At 32.9% G+C, this 16,745-nt stretch overlaps 3 protein-coding genes across 4 annotated transcripts; 2 read left to right on the forward strand and 1 right to left on the reverse strand.

Moving 5' to 3' along the window:
* Positions 1–6,125: 6,125 nt before the first annotated feature.
* Positions 6,126–8,544, forward strand: LOC112714602 (putative FBD-associated F-box protein At3g50710). The gene is made up of 4 exons (XM_029289535.2): positions 6,126–6,813; positions 6,939–7,088; positions 7,180–7,478; positions 8,038–8,544. Exons 1-3 carry the CDS (start codon positions 6,274–6,276, stop codon positions 7,456–7,458), a joined length of 969 nt encoding a protein of 322 aa, XP_029145368.1. The 5' UTR covers positions 6,126–6,273; the 3' UTR covers positions 7,459–7,478; positions 8,038–8,544.
* Positions 8,545–10,437: 1,893 nt separating this feature from the next.
* On the forward strand, positions 10,438–13,670 carry LOC112714604 (uncharacterized). Of its 2 annotated transcripts, XR_011866390.1 has the most exons (6): positions 10,491–10,685; positions 11,496–11,549; positions 12,033–12,136; positions 12,459–12,497; positions 12,913–13,293; positions 13,385–13,670. XR_011866390.1 is itself a non-coding variant. In XM_025766229.3 (5 exons), the coding sequence occupies exons 1-5, from the start codon at positions 10,610–10,612 to the stop codon at positions 13,045–13,047; spliced, it is 408 nt and encodes a 135-aa protein (XP_025622014.1). In that variant the 5' UTR covers positions 10,438–10,609; the 3' UTR covers positions 13,048–13,670. The 2 variants fall into 2 exon arrangements, 1 of the variants encoding a protein (XP_025622014.1); XM_025766229.3 differs by having other exon boundaries at positions 10,438–10,685; positions 12,913–13,670.
* Positions 13,671–14,490: 820 nt separating this feature from the next.
* On the reverse strand, positions 14,491–16,536 carry LOC112714605 (sphingolipid delta(4)-desaturase DES1-like). Its single transcript, XM_025766231.3, has 2 exons — positions 15,843–16,536; positions 14,491–15,524 (listed from the first exon to the last, which is right to left on the reverse strand). The coding sequence occupies exons 1-2, from the start codon at positions 16,023–16,025 to the stop codon at positions 14,703–14,705; spliced, it is 1,005 nt and encodes a 334-aa protein (XP_025622016.1). The 5' UTR covers positions 16,026–16,536; the 3' UTR covers positions 14,491–14,702.
* Between the last annotated feature and the right edge of the window lie 209 nt (positions 16,537–16,745).

The raw sequence follows: 16,745 nt of genomic DNA on the forward strand, positions 1-16,745 counted from the left end.
TACATAATCCGCCTTAAGTTTTGACGGATTTCATATATGACGGGCCAAAATTTTTGAAACTCTGAGAGTTTGAGAGAGAATTCGGAGAATCCTCTAGGATGGTAGAGTCATGGAAGACGAAACTCGCATGTATCAATTAAATGACGCACGTGGCTGGAAACATCGACCAAGAGGTTGGTTATACTACTTTGGTTATGTCAATATTTTTGCATTGGATGCTTGATATGTGTCAAAGTTTTTTGCATTTTATATATCTTCCTTAGTTATAATATCTTTACCTTAAAAAATAAAAGACTACATGTTTGTTGGTGTTATCTTTAAGAATGTAAAATGAAAGTAAATAAAAGAGGAAATCTATTAGCACTTTTATTATGCTGATTTGTTTGTCTATTATTGTTGTTGTTGTTGTTGTTAGAGAAAATAGAAAACCAATATAAGAAATAAAAAATGTCGTGTTTCAGTTATGGATAAAGAATATATATGCTCAAGTTGTATATTTATACTAATTTTTTTAAATTATATTTATTCTTATTAATATTGCAAGTATGATGAGGAATACATGATATATGTGAACCACTCTGTTTTATGTTTTGATGTGTGGCAAATTAGTTTTGTCGTTAATGAATCGTAAATTTTTAAGATTTTTTGAGTGTTGAAATAATTCCTTATCCACATGTTGTAGCCTACTAGAGTTATTACTTGTGTTAGGAGACAACAGAATATGCCTCTACACGAACGGATTATACCCTATCTGGAGACTGCGGGCTGAACAGTCAGTGATTCTGGGTTGATGAGCCTCTACTTAGCGCATTCGTTGAGAGGTGGCGCTCTGAGACCCACACCTTTCACATGCCATTGGGAGAGTGCACTATCACTCTGCAAGATGTGGCATATCAGCTGGGTTTGCCCATCGATGGGGAGGCCATTAGTGGGTGCCTGACTGACTTTGAGAATCTGATGGACAACGGAAGACCAGGATGGGAGTGGTTTCGGGAATTGTTTGGCGAGCTACCGCCGCCGAATAAAGTCAAGTAGATGACGGTTCACTTCACATGGTTCCATGAGAGGTTTCGGGTTCTCCCAGCAGATGTGGGTGAGGAGACCGTGCGTATATACGCGCGTGCTTATATTATGATGTTGTTGTCGTCTCAGCTGTTTGCAGACAAGAACGTAAACCGGATTCACCTTCGCTGGTTGCCATATTTGGCATCGATGGACGAGTTGGGAAGATATAGCTGGGGCTCGGCTGCACTGGCCTGATTGTATAGATGTTTCTGTCGTGGGACAAATAGAAACGTTGTTAACTTGGCCGGACCACTATATTTGTGCTATTGCCTTCTGTTTTGCCATCCAAACCTTCCTGTAACTAGGCCTGAATCCATAATCGGCTTCCGTTGCTTCTTGCAATACCTTTACCGTTACCGCAGCATCCACCCTAACCAACGGATAAATCCTCGCACAGATAACGTGGTAATCAAGCTGCCGATGATCACTGGAAATGAAGGTGGCCAAGCAAGTGTGCGGACTGTTGTACCTCCTAACCTCCCAAGTGCCCTTTCATGCACAAAGCGATATGTGAATCAACCAATTACAACCCTTGTCGAACTCCTTGCATTTCCCATTATACTTCAGATTATCCGACTCTAAGACTCTGTACTCAACACCTCAACGAATGCTATAGTCCTTCACACTTAAAACAGTTTCATCTTTATTCTAGAATGATTGCCCAATCTTAAACTCTGTAGAAGAACCCTCAATAGTAGCACCTCCGTCAGCTTGTTGCCCCCAAAGCCTCCAAGTTTGGAGTGGAGAAGTGCAGAGGATACTGCTGTGTGCCAGAACTTGAAGGGCCATGCTGTGTATGTGGATTGGCACCTGTGTCATCATCGCTGTCCCCAATTATATCTATAGGCTCCTGGTTTGAGTCATCGTCCCACATTGCATTCTCAACTCGATCAAGTTCCCCGAACCCTTGAACATCGTGAATAATGCCACGACCAGTATCCACCTCATATGTCTGCTGCTGGACCCTACGATTCTCGAACGGTACAAAAGCAACTGCCTCGTACGATCTAAATCAGCTGCAAAGGGAGGGGATGCAACCTGCGAAACAGTTGGTGCGCCCGCAGGCATCGAACTAAACGCACCGCCTATGGCAGTCGAGCTATGAACTGGAACTGATGCCCCAGAACTATCGACACCAACCTCCAACTTCGCATACAGCTCGTGTATTCTAACCTCTGGAAAACTCCTAACACAATGAAATAGAACTCCAATATCTTCATCGGCCGCTATCACAAACGTATCATACTTAATACCAGTCGACACAACTGCGATGGGAATCTTATAGAATAGCTTCTTCACCCACTTGCTCCCAAATACCCCAAACTTCTGCAAGATGTTGTTCTTTACATCTGATAAAGTACTTTATAAAGTGATAAATACACTCAACGGTTCTCTGTCAGTGAATTTCACACCGTATTTTTTGCTTCTTTGAATTTTTCCAAAGCAATGTATTAAGACAAGAAAACTCTCTTCCTCACTTGCCATTATGAAAATGCTCCTCTTCAACGGCTTGATTCTCACTCATATATATAAAATTTGTCTCTTCATAAACCGTGACAAGTAACAAAGGTTTTTGCATTTAAATATCCCTTCACAAACCGTGACAAGTAACAAGGTTTTATGTTCAAAAACGCCTGCTTCTTAAACCACTACGACTTACCACGTTTTATGATCAAAGTTCTCTCTTCATAAATCGTGCTTATTTAGCCACGGTTTATGTGTAAATTTTAAAACGTGGTAACTTACCACGATTTACATAAAAAAGAATCAGGATACGCAAATAAAAGAATTGCAATTGTTGCATTTGAGTAAAGATTTCTTCCAACCATTATAGTTAGGTAAATTGCCCTAAATTTTATTTAAGAATATATCATTGATTAATAAATTATTACATACTATTTTATTTCTTCACCTAATTGTCAAAAATAAAATTAAGAAAAAACACTCAAATTTATTGACAACAGAATTAAGACCAGACATTTATTTTTAATATTTTTAAAATTTTTGAAAATTAATTTGGGATTAATCTCTTGATCGTTTTAAAACTTGTAAAAGTTTATTTATAGCATGTATATTAAAAATTTAATTATGCTATTGTACATTAAAATCAGCTATTACTTATTTATATAAAATACATATTAAAATATATTTTAAAAATACAGAACATATATTTAAAATGAATCATGCTAGATGAAAATAACTACAGACAAGGGAGATGTCATTGTCGTCACTGGAGTTCGTTATCGTCATTGATGGACCTATCCAAAATTACTGCAAAATAAGATGTTGCTGGTTTGTTATCTCCTCTTGTCTCTTTTTTGTTGATCTGTTGTGTCTTTATAGCTCCATCTCTGATCAACAAATCTCAATTCCAGAAAGAGATCTTTTATGCAGAATATTTATTTTGCGTCTTTGGTTTATGATTTTGTTTTAATTTTGGTTTATGGGCTTTGCTCCTTATTTTTAAGTTTGTTCTGTTATACTTTTGGATTTATTTTAGAGTTCATCATATTTAGCCGTTGTAAGCTCTATCTTATTAGAGTCCGAATCCAAGTTATATTTTTTTTCCTCTCTACTTGAACATAACTTAAATTATTGAGGTAGTTGATGTTGATGCCATTATGGTAGGTGAGTAGTAGAAAAGAGAAAAAATGGTTAAAATGATGACAATAAAAAAATTATAAAAAATTAGAATTTAAAAAAAGAGATACAAGTTAAAAATAAAAGTACAGATAATTTGAATATTTTTAAAAAATCAACAAAAATAAATAATTTTTTGGATACAAAATTAGTTTTTTTCTTATAAATACTTTTATTAGTATTTATAAAATTCATATGTGCATTGATTATTTTGTCTTTTTAGTTAATAAAAAATATAAAAATATTCTTTATTTTTTAAAATATAAATTATTTAAATATTTTAGTCCAAAATATACAAAAATAAATAAATTCACCAAAAATATTTAAATTAAATATTTTATATTTTAAAAATTTAAAATATATTTTTATATTTTTAATTAATCAATAATTTATTTATTTTTTTAATTAAAAGACTAAGGTCTCTACAAATTAAATTAAACTCTCTTTTTGCTACCCTAAATGCCCTTATCCTGAGTCCCAAACTGATGGTACGGTAACCGTGTTTGGGATTTGAATTACGGAATTTTTCTATAATAAATTGAATATATTATAATTAAAAATTTAAATATATTAATAAAATAATAATATGATATTACGTTATATAGTTTGACTCAGTTTTAAAAAGTAGATTCAAAAGTTAATTTAATTCACATATTTATTAAAAATAAAATTTAATTAAATTTAAATTATATAATTTTATTCGATTTTTTATTTAAATTAAATCGGCTTGAATACGAGAGATTGAAATTTTAATTATAATAAAAATAACAAACACAGACTTAAATATTAACTTTATTAAAAAATATTCTCTAAAGATAAGGCTCAAAGTCATTTTTGTTCACTAAAAAATCCAGAACAAAGTCTAATAAAAGACAATAAAATTGATAAAAAAATTAGTGATTCATACATAATAGTATTTGACAACTATTAAAAAGAAATCAATTTCCTCAGTTCAAAGTTTAATTCAAAAGATAAGAAAGAATTACCAACAAAAGAAAAAAAAGACTATGCTGTAAAGATTTTTTTTTTGGAATATTGGATTATTAATGATTTTTTTTTAACTGTAGACTGTTTTGTGTTTATTTAAAATGTGAGAGGTAGAGAAATCGAACCGTGTGAACATTCTGATTTTTGTATTTGGATCATCATATTTATATTTTAAAAAAATATTTATATATCTCTTACCGTTTTAAAAAACACAAAAAAATTATAATGTTAAGAAATATCATTCAATTCATTTTTATGTAAAAAAATTAATCATAAATTAGTTTTGGTAATATATAAATTATTAAATCAATTTTTTAACGGTCATAAATTTTTAAAATGTTGAATGTATGAAATTGATAATAATTTATATTATTAATTATTTAGTATTATATCAATAATTTATTTTATATGTGTATATTATTTTAATATCTAATAAATTAAAAATATATTAAAAATATACTATACCAGCTTTATCATCAAATATAAAAAATTTAATATAATATAATAGAATAATAGAATAGATTTTAAAACTCTTAATCACTGAAACTAAACAAAAACGACAACAACAAAACGTTAATTGATAAATGATAGGATTAGAACATTACTCGACCATACTTTCAATTTTTTTTAAAAAATTGATTTTTCTTAAAAATTAAAACCAAGATTATTAACGTTTTCATAAATGTGCATAATTAATTAATTATAAAATAATTTTTAGTAGAGAAGGAAGAAGATTGAAAATAATGATAACTAATTTTTGTAAAAATATGTATATTGATTTTCCGTGATATTTTTATTTTTTATTTTTTAAAAAAAATGTTCACTTGTTCTCACCCAACTTTATATATAGAATGTTCCTCTCTTTAGTTTTCTTCCTTACCCTCTCTTTTATCGTTCTTATTTAAAATCTAAATACAGCTGCCGCCACTGCCGTCAAAACTCACAACCACGGCCCCACCGCTCTCCACTCGCCTGCAAATCACGGCACCGCTCGTACACCTCTTCTTTCTCTGAAATTCATTTTGTATTTTTGTTCATATTTGATTCATATCTTCTTTCAGTTTCCTATTTTATTTATTTATTTATTTATCTGATCATTTTTAGAATCTTAGTCCTCAAGCGGAACCAACCAAAAGTTAAATTGATTCCTTCGTTTTCCTAAATTGAAACCCTAACCCTAAGTCTAATTGTAACCCTTTCTCCAGATACAAAATTGACAAAAGGCGAATCCATCAACATGGATAGGATCAGTTACTTACCGGACACTATCCTTTGCAACATTCTCTCATACCTCCCAACAAAACAAGCTGTATCCACCAGCATCCTCTGTCGCAGGTGGCGCCATGTTTGGAAGGATCTCCAAGACCTTGACATAGATGATAGACCCTTTTGGTCCTCTGGGGAAGCCAGCTTTTTTTTTTTGTCAATGCTATTCTAGGTCAGCGCAATGCAGATTCGTACCCCATCGAAAAGTTCCGCCTCACTTGCGAAAAATTTGAAGAGGATTCCATCTCAACATGGCTTAATGCCGTCATTGGCCCCTGTCTTCAGGAACTATATCTAAGCCTTAAAGTAAATGTGATGTTTGGAATCAAGTTGCCTAAAGCGATATTCACTTGTACATCACTTAAGTCCCTTGTTTTGAAAGGTGATATTTCATTGTATTATGGTCCGGAGTTTCCAGATGTATATCTGCCATCCCTCAAGAACCTAGAGTTGAATATTGCCCGTGTGGACAACAAGTTTTTATCTGGCTGTCCTGTTCTTGAAAATCTTAAGCTCATTCTACAGGACATGACCCCAAAAGGTTATGTTTATATACCTATAATTCAGATGCCCCAGACATTGAAGAGTTTAACCTTTGAAGATTACTCTATCGTGTGTGATGAGATTAACCATCGTGTGATAGACACACCATCTCTTGAATACCTCCATGTGAAAATAGTGACCCCGGTGTTTTCTGAGCTACAGATTTCGGTTAGCCATTTTCCCAACATGGTGGAGGCACATGTTGATATTCGTGAAGAACACAAACTTGTTGAACATGTCTGTTGGGTGCCCATGCTTCTCCAGGCACTTCGTGAAACAAAGTTGTTGGCATTGAAACCTTACACAACACGGGTAACATGCTTATTATAATCCCATGATTCCTCAAGCTTAATGTTTGATATAACTCGATAATTTGAATTTATAACTATAATTTTGAATTAGGAATTATATTTAATATCTAGTTATCTTCTACACAGTGCTTATTTAGTGCTCCAGCTTTCAAGTTTCCAGAATTTCACCGTTTGCTCAATCTAGAGCTTGATATTCCATTTTTCAACACAAACTTCCTGCTAAACTTCCTTCACAGCTGTCATGTACTTGAAGCTCTCGTAATTCGTATTTGTGAGGTATGAATGCATTTCAAGTTAAATCTAGTGTCTCTATTTACTTTTTGTTGTTTGCCTGAGTCTAATGAGAAGTGTTGTTTTTTGTTATCAGGAAGTCTATGTCCACACCATGGAATATAATGGACCAACACCACCAACCATGGTTCCCAGTTGTGTGACATCACATCTCAAGAGTTTTGAGTTTAGAGAATATCAAAGCGCTGCAGATGAATATGAATTTATTGCATATCTTTTACAAGGAGGACTTGTTTTGAAGACAGTGACAATTCATCTTAAATCTGGTTTCGACCGAGAGACAAAGTACAATATTTTCAAGGATTTATCTGCTATACCGAGGGGTTCTAGAATATGTCAGCTAAATTTTCATTGATCAAAATGCCATTTAACATGGTATGAACTCACACTATCTCTATCGTTATCATCTGTTCGTTGATCAAAACTGTTGACAAGATATCATCTTGGAGTCTTAGAGTTTTATATTATTAAAATTGCACAACATTGAGTCAATTTCAGGGCCAGTGTTCCACCTAAATTCTTGAAATATTTGTCGATGCTTGTGAATACTTCTTACCGAATATCATGCTTATGAATAAATTTGTCTGGTCCCCTGTTCCTTGAGAAATAATGAAATATGCACTTGAACATTATCGGTGGTTTGGATTTGCTAACTTTGATATTGACAATGACAAGTATTTTCAATTCTTTGTTTCATGCATAATTTTTTTTAGGTCCCTCAACCTTGGAAATTTATATATGCCGTTTAATGCTATGATTTGCATAAGCTCTTGAATATATCGATTTATGATGCAGTATGATGGTATCTCTACTCTCTGGGAAACCTGCCAAACGTTTGCTTGTTTTATGGTTATGTTCACAAAACATGTGGGCTGCTATTTAACCGTGTTGCTAGATTAAACCACTCTATACTCACCAGCGTCCTGTCTCGCAGGTGGCGCTGCCTCTGGAAGGAACTCCCGGTCTTGGACTTTGACAATGATAAGCATGGAGGGGATCATCGCTTTCCTGCTTTCGTCGATGCTGTTCTAGCTCAACGCACTGCTCTCCACATCCAGAAGTTCTGCCTCACCTAAGGATAAAGAATTTTATATTACAATTGACTAGGCTTTTGTTACCTTTGTAATGGAGATATTTCTGATATGATTTGAGGGCCATTTTAAAATTTTAATTGCCTGGGTAGCAGCCCTTTTGCTTTAGTGGAAATGTTCGAAGACTCTAGTCTTGAGTGATTGCTTTGCAATGTCATCATGTTTTTGAGGCTAGAAGAATGTTGTCTGCATATATGCTTTAATTTCACTGCGGAGATGTTATTTGCCACCCCATGTCTACTGCTGAGCAATATCAGCTAGGTACGTTCATATATATATACTACTAATAATTGTACAAAGCTCTAAGCTGGTTGCTATATACAAAGTGATTAACGATGTTACAAGGATAACTATAGTTGTTTGTTTTGACCAAAATGATAGTTAAATGCTTAAATTTGATTTTCTTCTGTTTACCTATTCGATATCGTAATTACAAGGATGTAAAATTGATTAAACCTCATAAAATCTATGTCTAGTCGTCTAGGTACATTATTGATTATTCCTCAAGGACTCAAATGAAAAAGAATAGTTAAAAATTTTAACCTGCAGTAGCAGACCCAGTAATTTGAGACATATATTCATGAATTTGACAAATGTTTTTTATATTTGGTAAAAGATCATTTTTGTCGTCCGCATTATGCATGATTGTTTGCAGTGCCTTTAGATCAATTTTAAAGTAAACATTTATCTGGTTTGAAAGATATAATTTGTAGTAATTTAGATAAGATCAATTTATTTAATTAAAAAAAACAAATTTAGATTCATAAAGTGAATAAATAAATCTTATTTTATAAAATATTTATAAATTAATAATAGTACTTAAATAAGATAAAATTATGTAATAAATAAAAAATATAATTTATTATCGTGATTGCTATATTCTTCTTCTATTTCTTTTCTTCTATATCGTGTCTTCTTCTTCTTCTTTCACATCATTTTTTTTAATAATGTCGTTTTCTTTTTTCATTTAATTTTTTTTATCTTCCATTATTATTATCATCGTTGTCTTCATTTTCTTCTCCTATATATGTTTAACAAAATTATTGAAGATAGAAATTTTTATATATAAGATTGAAAATTTTAAAAGACCACATGTCAAGAATATTAAAACACAATTAATAAAATAAGTATAATACAAAAATTTTGGTACACAATATAAATTTTTTTTAAAAATTATGTATTTAAAATATTAAAACTCAACTAACAACATAAAATTTTTTTAAGAATTATGTATTTAAAATATTAAAACTCAACTAACAAAAGGATCATATGTCTATAGCACTCATTCATACAACCAAAAAATATATTCGTTATAATTTTTTTTTTACTTTATGCAAAATTTTTGTGCTGAAAAAGGATAAAGGAAAAGCAAAACGTGATGTGTACGTGCTGACGTGCATTAATTTTTTGTTAGATTTATGTCAATTTGATTAGACTTGATTATAAAAATATTTGTATAATATATCGTTAAAAATATTATAAATAATATTATAATTTTTAAAAATTATTTTTAATATTAAGATGAAGATGATATTTTAGTTAAATATTGATATTTGAAGTGTATTACAATATTGTGAATGTGTAAAAAAAATATTCAACACATTTTACGTGTGTATTAGAATAATATTGACATATATCCAATATGCATCGACTCTCTATCTTTAAAATTTATTTATCTATAATTACACCAAATAATTATATTTTTAATAAAAATATTAATATTTTTTTCATATAAAAAGAATTAACCTTTATATTTAATAATAAAATAATAACTATACTAATCGAATAAAAATATGAAATTGAATTGAGAATAAATTCAAAATTGAATTCAATCTACAAAATTTACCAAAAATAAAATTCAGTCTAGTTGAAATTAGTGCAACTTTGGTTAATTTTTTTTTAAAATTTCTATTAAAATATATTAAGATCAATTAGTATTTATTAGAATTATTTAACTAATTATTTAATCAATTAGTATTTAGGGTTTTATTTGAAATACAATAAAAAATAAATATTATATTTTTAATAAATAACAAAAAAAGAATTTATATTTAATAAATGACTTATTCATTAAATCTAATTTTTTTAATAATATTTAAATAAATATTTAGAAAATTCAAAAAAAAATTCAAAACAAAATTTGATTTTAAATTTTTTTATTTTTCAAAAAAATATGTCCTTCACAATAATTTTTTTTAGTCAATAATTTATTTGTTTTCGACTTAAAAGACTAAGGTTCTACCAATTAAATTAAACTTTGTGCTACCCTAAATGCCCTTATCCTGAGTCCCGAACCAATGGTACGGTAGGCATGTTTGGGGTTTGAATTACGGAATTGCCTGGCGTGCTGTTTACTTTGGTGGCGCCTCTGTAATTGTGACTTTGTGTTGACGATTTGAAGAAAGAAGAAGAAAAATGATACCTCAGCAGTGGGCATCTCCATGTGGAAACCAATGCACCAATAAATACGCTGCCCTCACTCAAATTCCTTGTTTGTATCTCTTTTCTCTACTCATTCAATATGCTCATTCTTATCTATTGAATTTGTTGTTTTTTGTTTCTTATTCTTTGATTTTTGGTGTTTGGTGTTTTAGCTCAATTGTTATGGACCGTTGCTTATTACTCCCCAATTAGAAATTAGAACAACCTTTTAGAATAAAAAATCTGGGATTTCTTTATTAAGATACCCTAAATGGATTCACTTATCATAGTGTCATACTCATAAGTAGTATCAGTAGAGTGATACAATCATATTCTTCAGTAATCAATATGGTTTCCTTAGATTATATTGGGGTGGAAACTCAGGTGCAGTCAACTTCACGTGAAGTTGATAGCTGAGAGACGTTACATGATTTAACTAATTTGACTAAATTTTTATTTAACGACTCTCAGCTATCAACTTCACGTGAAATCGACTGTACCTGACTTTCCACCTTATATTGGTGAGTTTCGATTTTGGAGGGAAAAGAAGGGGACCCAAGGGTTTGAACTTTGTGGTATAAAATAGACAAAGTTTTACCCGTCAAGCTCTTTCCTTCCCTCGAAAATCGAAATTCATATACACTTGGGGGGAGCTAAAGTACCCCCATTCAATGCACTAAGCGCGCCTCATTTTCGGATTGTTGGGATAATCTAGGACATTGTTCATTCATGTTATGCTTTTAGGAAATTCCCATCAAATGGACCGTTTTGTGACCTTATTATGGCTTTGCAAGTTTTCTGATGTATGCTTATTAATCAATTTGTTTGTTGTGTAAGTTTTGGTTCTCACATAGCGTAAGCATTGCTTGTGTTATTGTAGGGCGGGTATTCTGCAAAAAGGGTTGCGACTCGGATGGAGAAACGTGGGAGGAATGTGAGATCATTTTGCTGCATTATTAATTTTCGTTACGAATGGAAACATTGAAAAAATATTTTCTTCTCAAAATGTAGGCATTATTAATTGCAGTTCATTGTGATTTTGCATCATACTAGCACAGTAGTGAATGTGCTTTTGTAATTTTCTATTCTTAATGTATTGTTTAAAAATAACTCTAAAATTTGTTTAGATTTAATTATCTAGGCTTTGCCTTTGGAATAAGTTAATATTGGACTTTGAATTGATTTTACAACAGCTAAACCACTTTTGCGAAAAGAAGTAAGACTAGTGATAATTTATGCAATTGAAGTAACACAAAATGCATATAAACGGGCTGGGTCTTACCATACATTATGGGTTGCCTGATAATGCAAGAAACGTTGATGTGAGAGTTTGGCATTTCAAACTCTATGAATCTGTTTTGTCAATGGTGCAAGAACTAGGTTCTCATGTACAATTGATCGTGTATTTGTTAACCAGGTTTGGAGGATTGTAATCAAATGTGTTTCAAGGACCCTGTACTAAAGGACCAGCAGTGGAGTGCTTATATCGATCGTTCTCCTGGAGCTGCTAGTTATTCAGAGGTATTTTCTGTCTTGTCACATTTCAATATTCCATTTAATGAACAATACCTGCAACTTGGTTGGATGCTGCTTTGGTATATTGTAACTGAGTTTTCCTTTGACGAGTTCTTTCACTTAATTTTTCTACACGTTTCATTGAAAATTCCAACAAATGTATGCAGGGAAAGGTGAATTTTCCCAATAGGAGGGAAAGCCAAAAAGTCTTTTGTAAATAGAAGCTGCCAAGTGCCAATCGGTTAACTTGTAGCTTTTTAATGGCTTAAAATTAATCATGGAATTGCTGTGTTTTCAAATTAATGATGGTGTATCCCTTCATGTACAGGACTGTTTCCGTGCTTGTGTTTCTGGATGCGGTTATAAGGTCAGGTTGATTTAATAAACTAATCTTGGTTAAATTGTTATATTTCTACCTAGCCTCCCCTTCTTTCAGATAAAAGTAGGGTCCTTAGGCTCAGAATCTTTTGAAAATGGGTTCTTTCTTTTATCTCGGTTTAACCTGATATTTCTTCAGTAATAATTAATTCTTGTCTTCCTCATTGTTTTTCTTATTATTTTATGTATTCAGCATAAAAGCTGTGAGAAACTGAATGTGTTATATCCCCTCTTCAAAAATCATTTCAGTATCGTTTATAAAGATAAGATTGTAATTTAAATCCTCGAGATTTGGCCTGCATGATGTATCACTGATATTTTGTTTTCCAAATTGCTTTTAAGTAGTTTTTCCATACATCAACTTTTACATGTAATAATTTGATTTTATATCTTGCATGTGGCAGTTTGAGGTTGTAACAGAAGAGGTGGATAAAGTTTGTCCCAACAGACCACCCAAGCCTGCCCCAGTTCAGAAGCCGAAGCCACAACCCATAGAACCCGTTGACCCACCTGAAGAGATGCCTGGCATTTCTGCATAGTGGAAATTGATGAACAAACCTAACCATTCTTTTTATACTTACAAGATACATATTTGTAGGATGTTGTGTTTTGATCTTACATCCTACACCACATCAGCATGATTAAGGTTCTTTTTGGGGAAACAACGTAAAATGCTTTTGCCCTTTTTACCTTAGAGATAGTAGAAGCCGAAAGCAAGGAATCCGGAAAATTTTGGTAGTTGGAACTGAGAACATGGTGAATGGCAGGAGGTTTATCTAAAGAACATTTTGGATTCTTTTTCGTCTGGCCAAATGAATAGTAGATTTGCCTTTGCCACCATACTGGCATTTTCAATCTCCTAAATTGGTTACTTACATTTTGGATTCTTTTTCGTCTGGCCAAATGAATAGTAGATTTGCCTTTGCCACCATACTGGCATTTTCAATCTCCTAAATTGGTTACTTCCATTTCATATGTTATATATTAGCTCCTTTTGACAACACCATTGTTCTTCACTTCTTATAGCAACTTGATCACTATTAATGGATTCTTCACTAGTGCGATTTGAATTTGGAAGAAACATGCATAAAAAGTTACTTAATTGGATCCTTATATGATCTTATTTATTATTTTATGATAATTCACTTTGACTTCTTTTATTTATGTAATAACTTGCTGAATATTTTGCCTTCCCTAGCCATAACAATTCTTTCACGCCTTACCCCTCTTATAAGTTTCCTTCATATTTCAAGCATGACACAGGTTATGCAGCCCAATATGAAACTACCACAGTACCACTGGTAGTCTGGTATTTGGGTATTGCTTAAAAGTCTTGAATTCTATAAAGTAGCGTATGTTTTGAAGTATTGGGATGGAGACTGGGAGATTGGAACTTAATATCATGTTTGTCGGCTAGAGATTGGTATTAAAATTTCAGTTTCTGTTTTTAAAATTTTAGTATTTGAGTACTTCCAAAAGTAGGACTGAAATTTGTAGGGACGGAGACTGAAATTTTAATAATATTTTATGTCTAAAATACCTTTATTTTAATTAATTAATTCTAACTTTATTCTTTTTGCAAATTAAATTAGAACTTCATTCTTATTTTAATCTTTGTCTCCCACTCTACACTAAACACAATACTGAAATTTGTTTCAGTTTTTGTCTCTCAGTCTCGGTCTCTCTTTCAAACGTGATCTAATAGAAAAGATAGGGAATGATCCTTCGTGGTCTTTATTATTTTAGACTTTCGCAGAGATAAAGGACCACGGCCAAGCCTCAACATCTATTGATACTGCTAGGCTTTGTTGTTGATATTGCTAGCTAATAGTTTGTTTAGGAATCACATTATTATGTTCAGTAATACACCTTTAAGGATTTAATAAAGGACCCCATGCAAAAATTTAATGCCTAGAAGGACTTCTTAGTTTTAAGTCAATAAGAGGAATGATGCATTTCAGCTAAATTCTCAGCCACCAGAATAAAAGTCAAAATTGTAGTTATCCTTTATAACATTTTCTGCCAAGGATATGCCTTTTCTAGGTTTCTTGTCCATTAAATGGGACACAGGCAAACAAAACTGACTACTAGGGTAAACAAAAAAAATTTAATTCATGCTTCTATTACATGTAACATTATCAAAAGTGGATTCTTATGAAGAAAAACCCAGCAAATATGCTTGTCTGGGAAGAATCTATTCAGTTTTCTTGTTTAGCTTTCTCTTCATTCGGCTGAAAGGTCCAACCGTTCTATCCATAATGTACATGTAGATGACCTGGCTCCAAGATTTGTAGCATTCTAGATTATCATAATACTCTGGTGCAATCTCCTTCACCTTGTGAAGCTTGTTTCCAGGGATTCTTGGAAAATCATGGTGTTCGTTATGGTAGCCAACATGCCAGGTGAAAAAGTTCAGAGGTCCATAGTAAGAGTATGTCTCTTGTTCCGGATGGAAGACATAGTGCTCCGAAATGAAGTGGCCGGAAATTGGATGCATCCCACCACCAACAAATGTGGAAAGTATCAGATATCCAAGGGATTTCCAGCTCCAGAAGTAAACCATTGCTGCATCAAGGGCTATCTGAACAGTGAAGTTAATGAATTCCCAGGTACCCGGAGGCTTCGGCTTGAGAAACAGTGGTCTGAGGGCATAAAAGAAGAGCTGTAAAAACACCCAAATTGTCTTTGCAAAAATATTCGTCACAACACGTCCTTCTGCGATGCTAGGGATATCCATATCAATGCCATCTACACCCTGGAAGCGGTGGTGCTCCAAGTGATACTTCTGGAAAGTTACAGACATCGGTACACCGATCGGGAGGTTGGCGAAAATTCCAAGCCATCGGTTTAAGCTAGGAGTTTGGAAGGCCAGATTGTGACTAAGCTCGTGGATAGCCAAGAAGAGGTTGTGGTTGAGAAATGAGCCAAAAAAGTATGCTACTGCCAATATCAACCACCAGCTGGAATCATAAAGCACAATGCCAGCACCAAGCTGAAGCGAAACCACCAGAGCGATCTGCAAGAGCATAATTTCAACCACATTTAACACAATCAATAAACTTGCAGATGCAGAGAACCTTAATCATGCATACTGATCTATGGTCAAGAAAGAAACATGTAAGAAATGAAAATGTGTTTTGTTGCGGAATGCAGATCTATTAATTGCATGAATCATTCAATTGAACCGGTTAATCGCATTTCATCTAACCTAATAATAAGAAGGAGTTTAGATCCAATGGTTCCTGAACAATGCAATATACAAATTCTAATCTCGGATCCACAAGAATAAACGAAAAGAAGCAATGCCGCAATGAAAGAGGTAAAAGGAAAGAACCTTGAAGAGAGTGGTGTAATCAGGGCCAAAAAGCTCCTTGATTTGAGGGTACTTGGAGAGGATCAAACGACGTCGTGAGGCATGGGGTTCGTCGGTGTATGACCAGAAGAAATCTCCGGCCATAACAACACCGTCCCGATCTACCAGTTCTCGTTGTTCTCTGCCGTCACCTCCTTTCCCCATTTTATTTTTATTTTTATTTAATTGTTTTTTGTGTTTTTTTGCGTATGAGATGTGATGTGAAAGTGTTATCTGTTTTATGTCGCTGTGTGAGTTTTAGTTTATTGGATGAGAGACTCACACAGTCACACACCTCACATGGAAACCGAATAAACGCGACAAATATTTATTTGTTTGGGTAACCGTTACGGACACCGCACACACCCAAAATTAGAATAGGGAATCACCATTCACTGGTTATTATCGCTTTGACTCACCGTCTTCTTTGCTTTGCTTTGCTAATTCAACTCCTTCATTTTTGTCACTTGTCACACGTATTAGCCATTTTACTATTCTTAGCTTTAAACATGTCAGCCAAGCAAATTGAGATGCTTGAATTTGAATCATGAAACCGGTTCAACCGAACGGAATTGGAGCTGATTAGAAGATGGATAAGGACAGCACAAGACAGGCTGGATACACTTAGGTTACAGGTTTGAGCAAACTGTGGGCTTAAATTTCAAAACCAGAGCCCACTAAGCAGCTACTAACAATTCTTTAAAAGGTTGCTGTGCCTGTGAGTTCACGAGGGAGAATTAATTTGAATATGATTAGTTGAAGAGTTGGAGCGCTGAGCTTTGAGAATTAGTTGTTCTTGTGGTTGGAATATTAATAAATAAGAATAAATTATCATTTGCACTTATAAAAGATACAGACAAATGTAACCATATATAAGTATCTGAA

This window comes from Arachis hypogaea, chromosome 10 (assembly GCF_003086295.3).
Source record: "Arachis hypogaea cultivar Tifrunner chromosome 10, arahy.Tifrunner.gnm2.J5K5, whole genome shotgun sequence".
Taxonomy (NCBI): domain Eukaryota; kingdom Viridiplantae; phylum Streptophyta; class Magnoliopsida; order Fabales; family Fabaceae; genus Arachis; species Arachis hypogaea.

Bases quoted from the DNA above. Each gene is read 5' to 3' on its own strand.
- LOC112714602 (XM_029289535.2), top strand. From the start codon at position 6,274: ATGTTTGGAATCAAGTTGCCTAAAGCGATATTCACTTGTACATCACTT. The intron at 6,814-6,938 runs GTAACATGCTTA...TCTTCTACACAG, and splicing joins TGAAACCTTACACAACACGG to TGCTTATTTAGTGCTCCAGC. The intron at 7,089-7,179 runs GTATGAATGCAT...TTTTGTTATCAG, and splicing joins TCGTAATTCGTATTTGTGAG to GAAGTCTATGTCCACACCAT.
- LOC112714604 (XM_025766229.3), top strand. From the start codon at position 10,610: ATGATACCTCAGCAGTGGGCATCTCCATGTGGAAACCAATGCACCAAT. The intron at 10,686-11,495 runs GTTTGTATCTCT...GTGTTATTGTAG, and splicing joins TGCCCTCACTCAAATTCCTT to GGCGGGTATTCTGCAAAAAG. The intron at 12,137-12,458 runs GTATTTTCTGTC...CTTCATGTACAG, and splicing joins GAGCTGCTAGTTATTCAGAG to GACTGTTTCCGTGCTTGTGT.
- LOC112714605 (XM_025766231.3), bottom strand. From the start codon at position 16,025: ATGGGGAAAGGAGGTGACGGCAGAGAACAACGAGAACTGGTAGATCGG. The intron at 15,525-15,842 runs GTTCTTTCCTTT...ATGCTCTTGCAG, and splicing joins ATTACACCACTCTCTTCAAG to ATCGCTCTGGTGGTTTCGCT.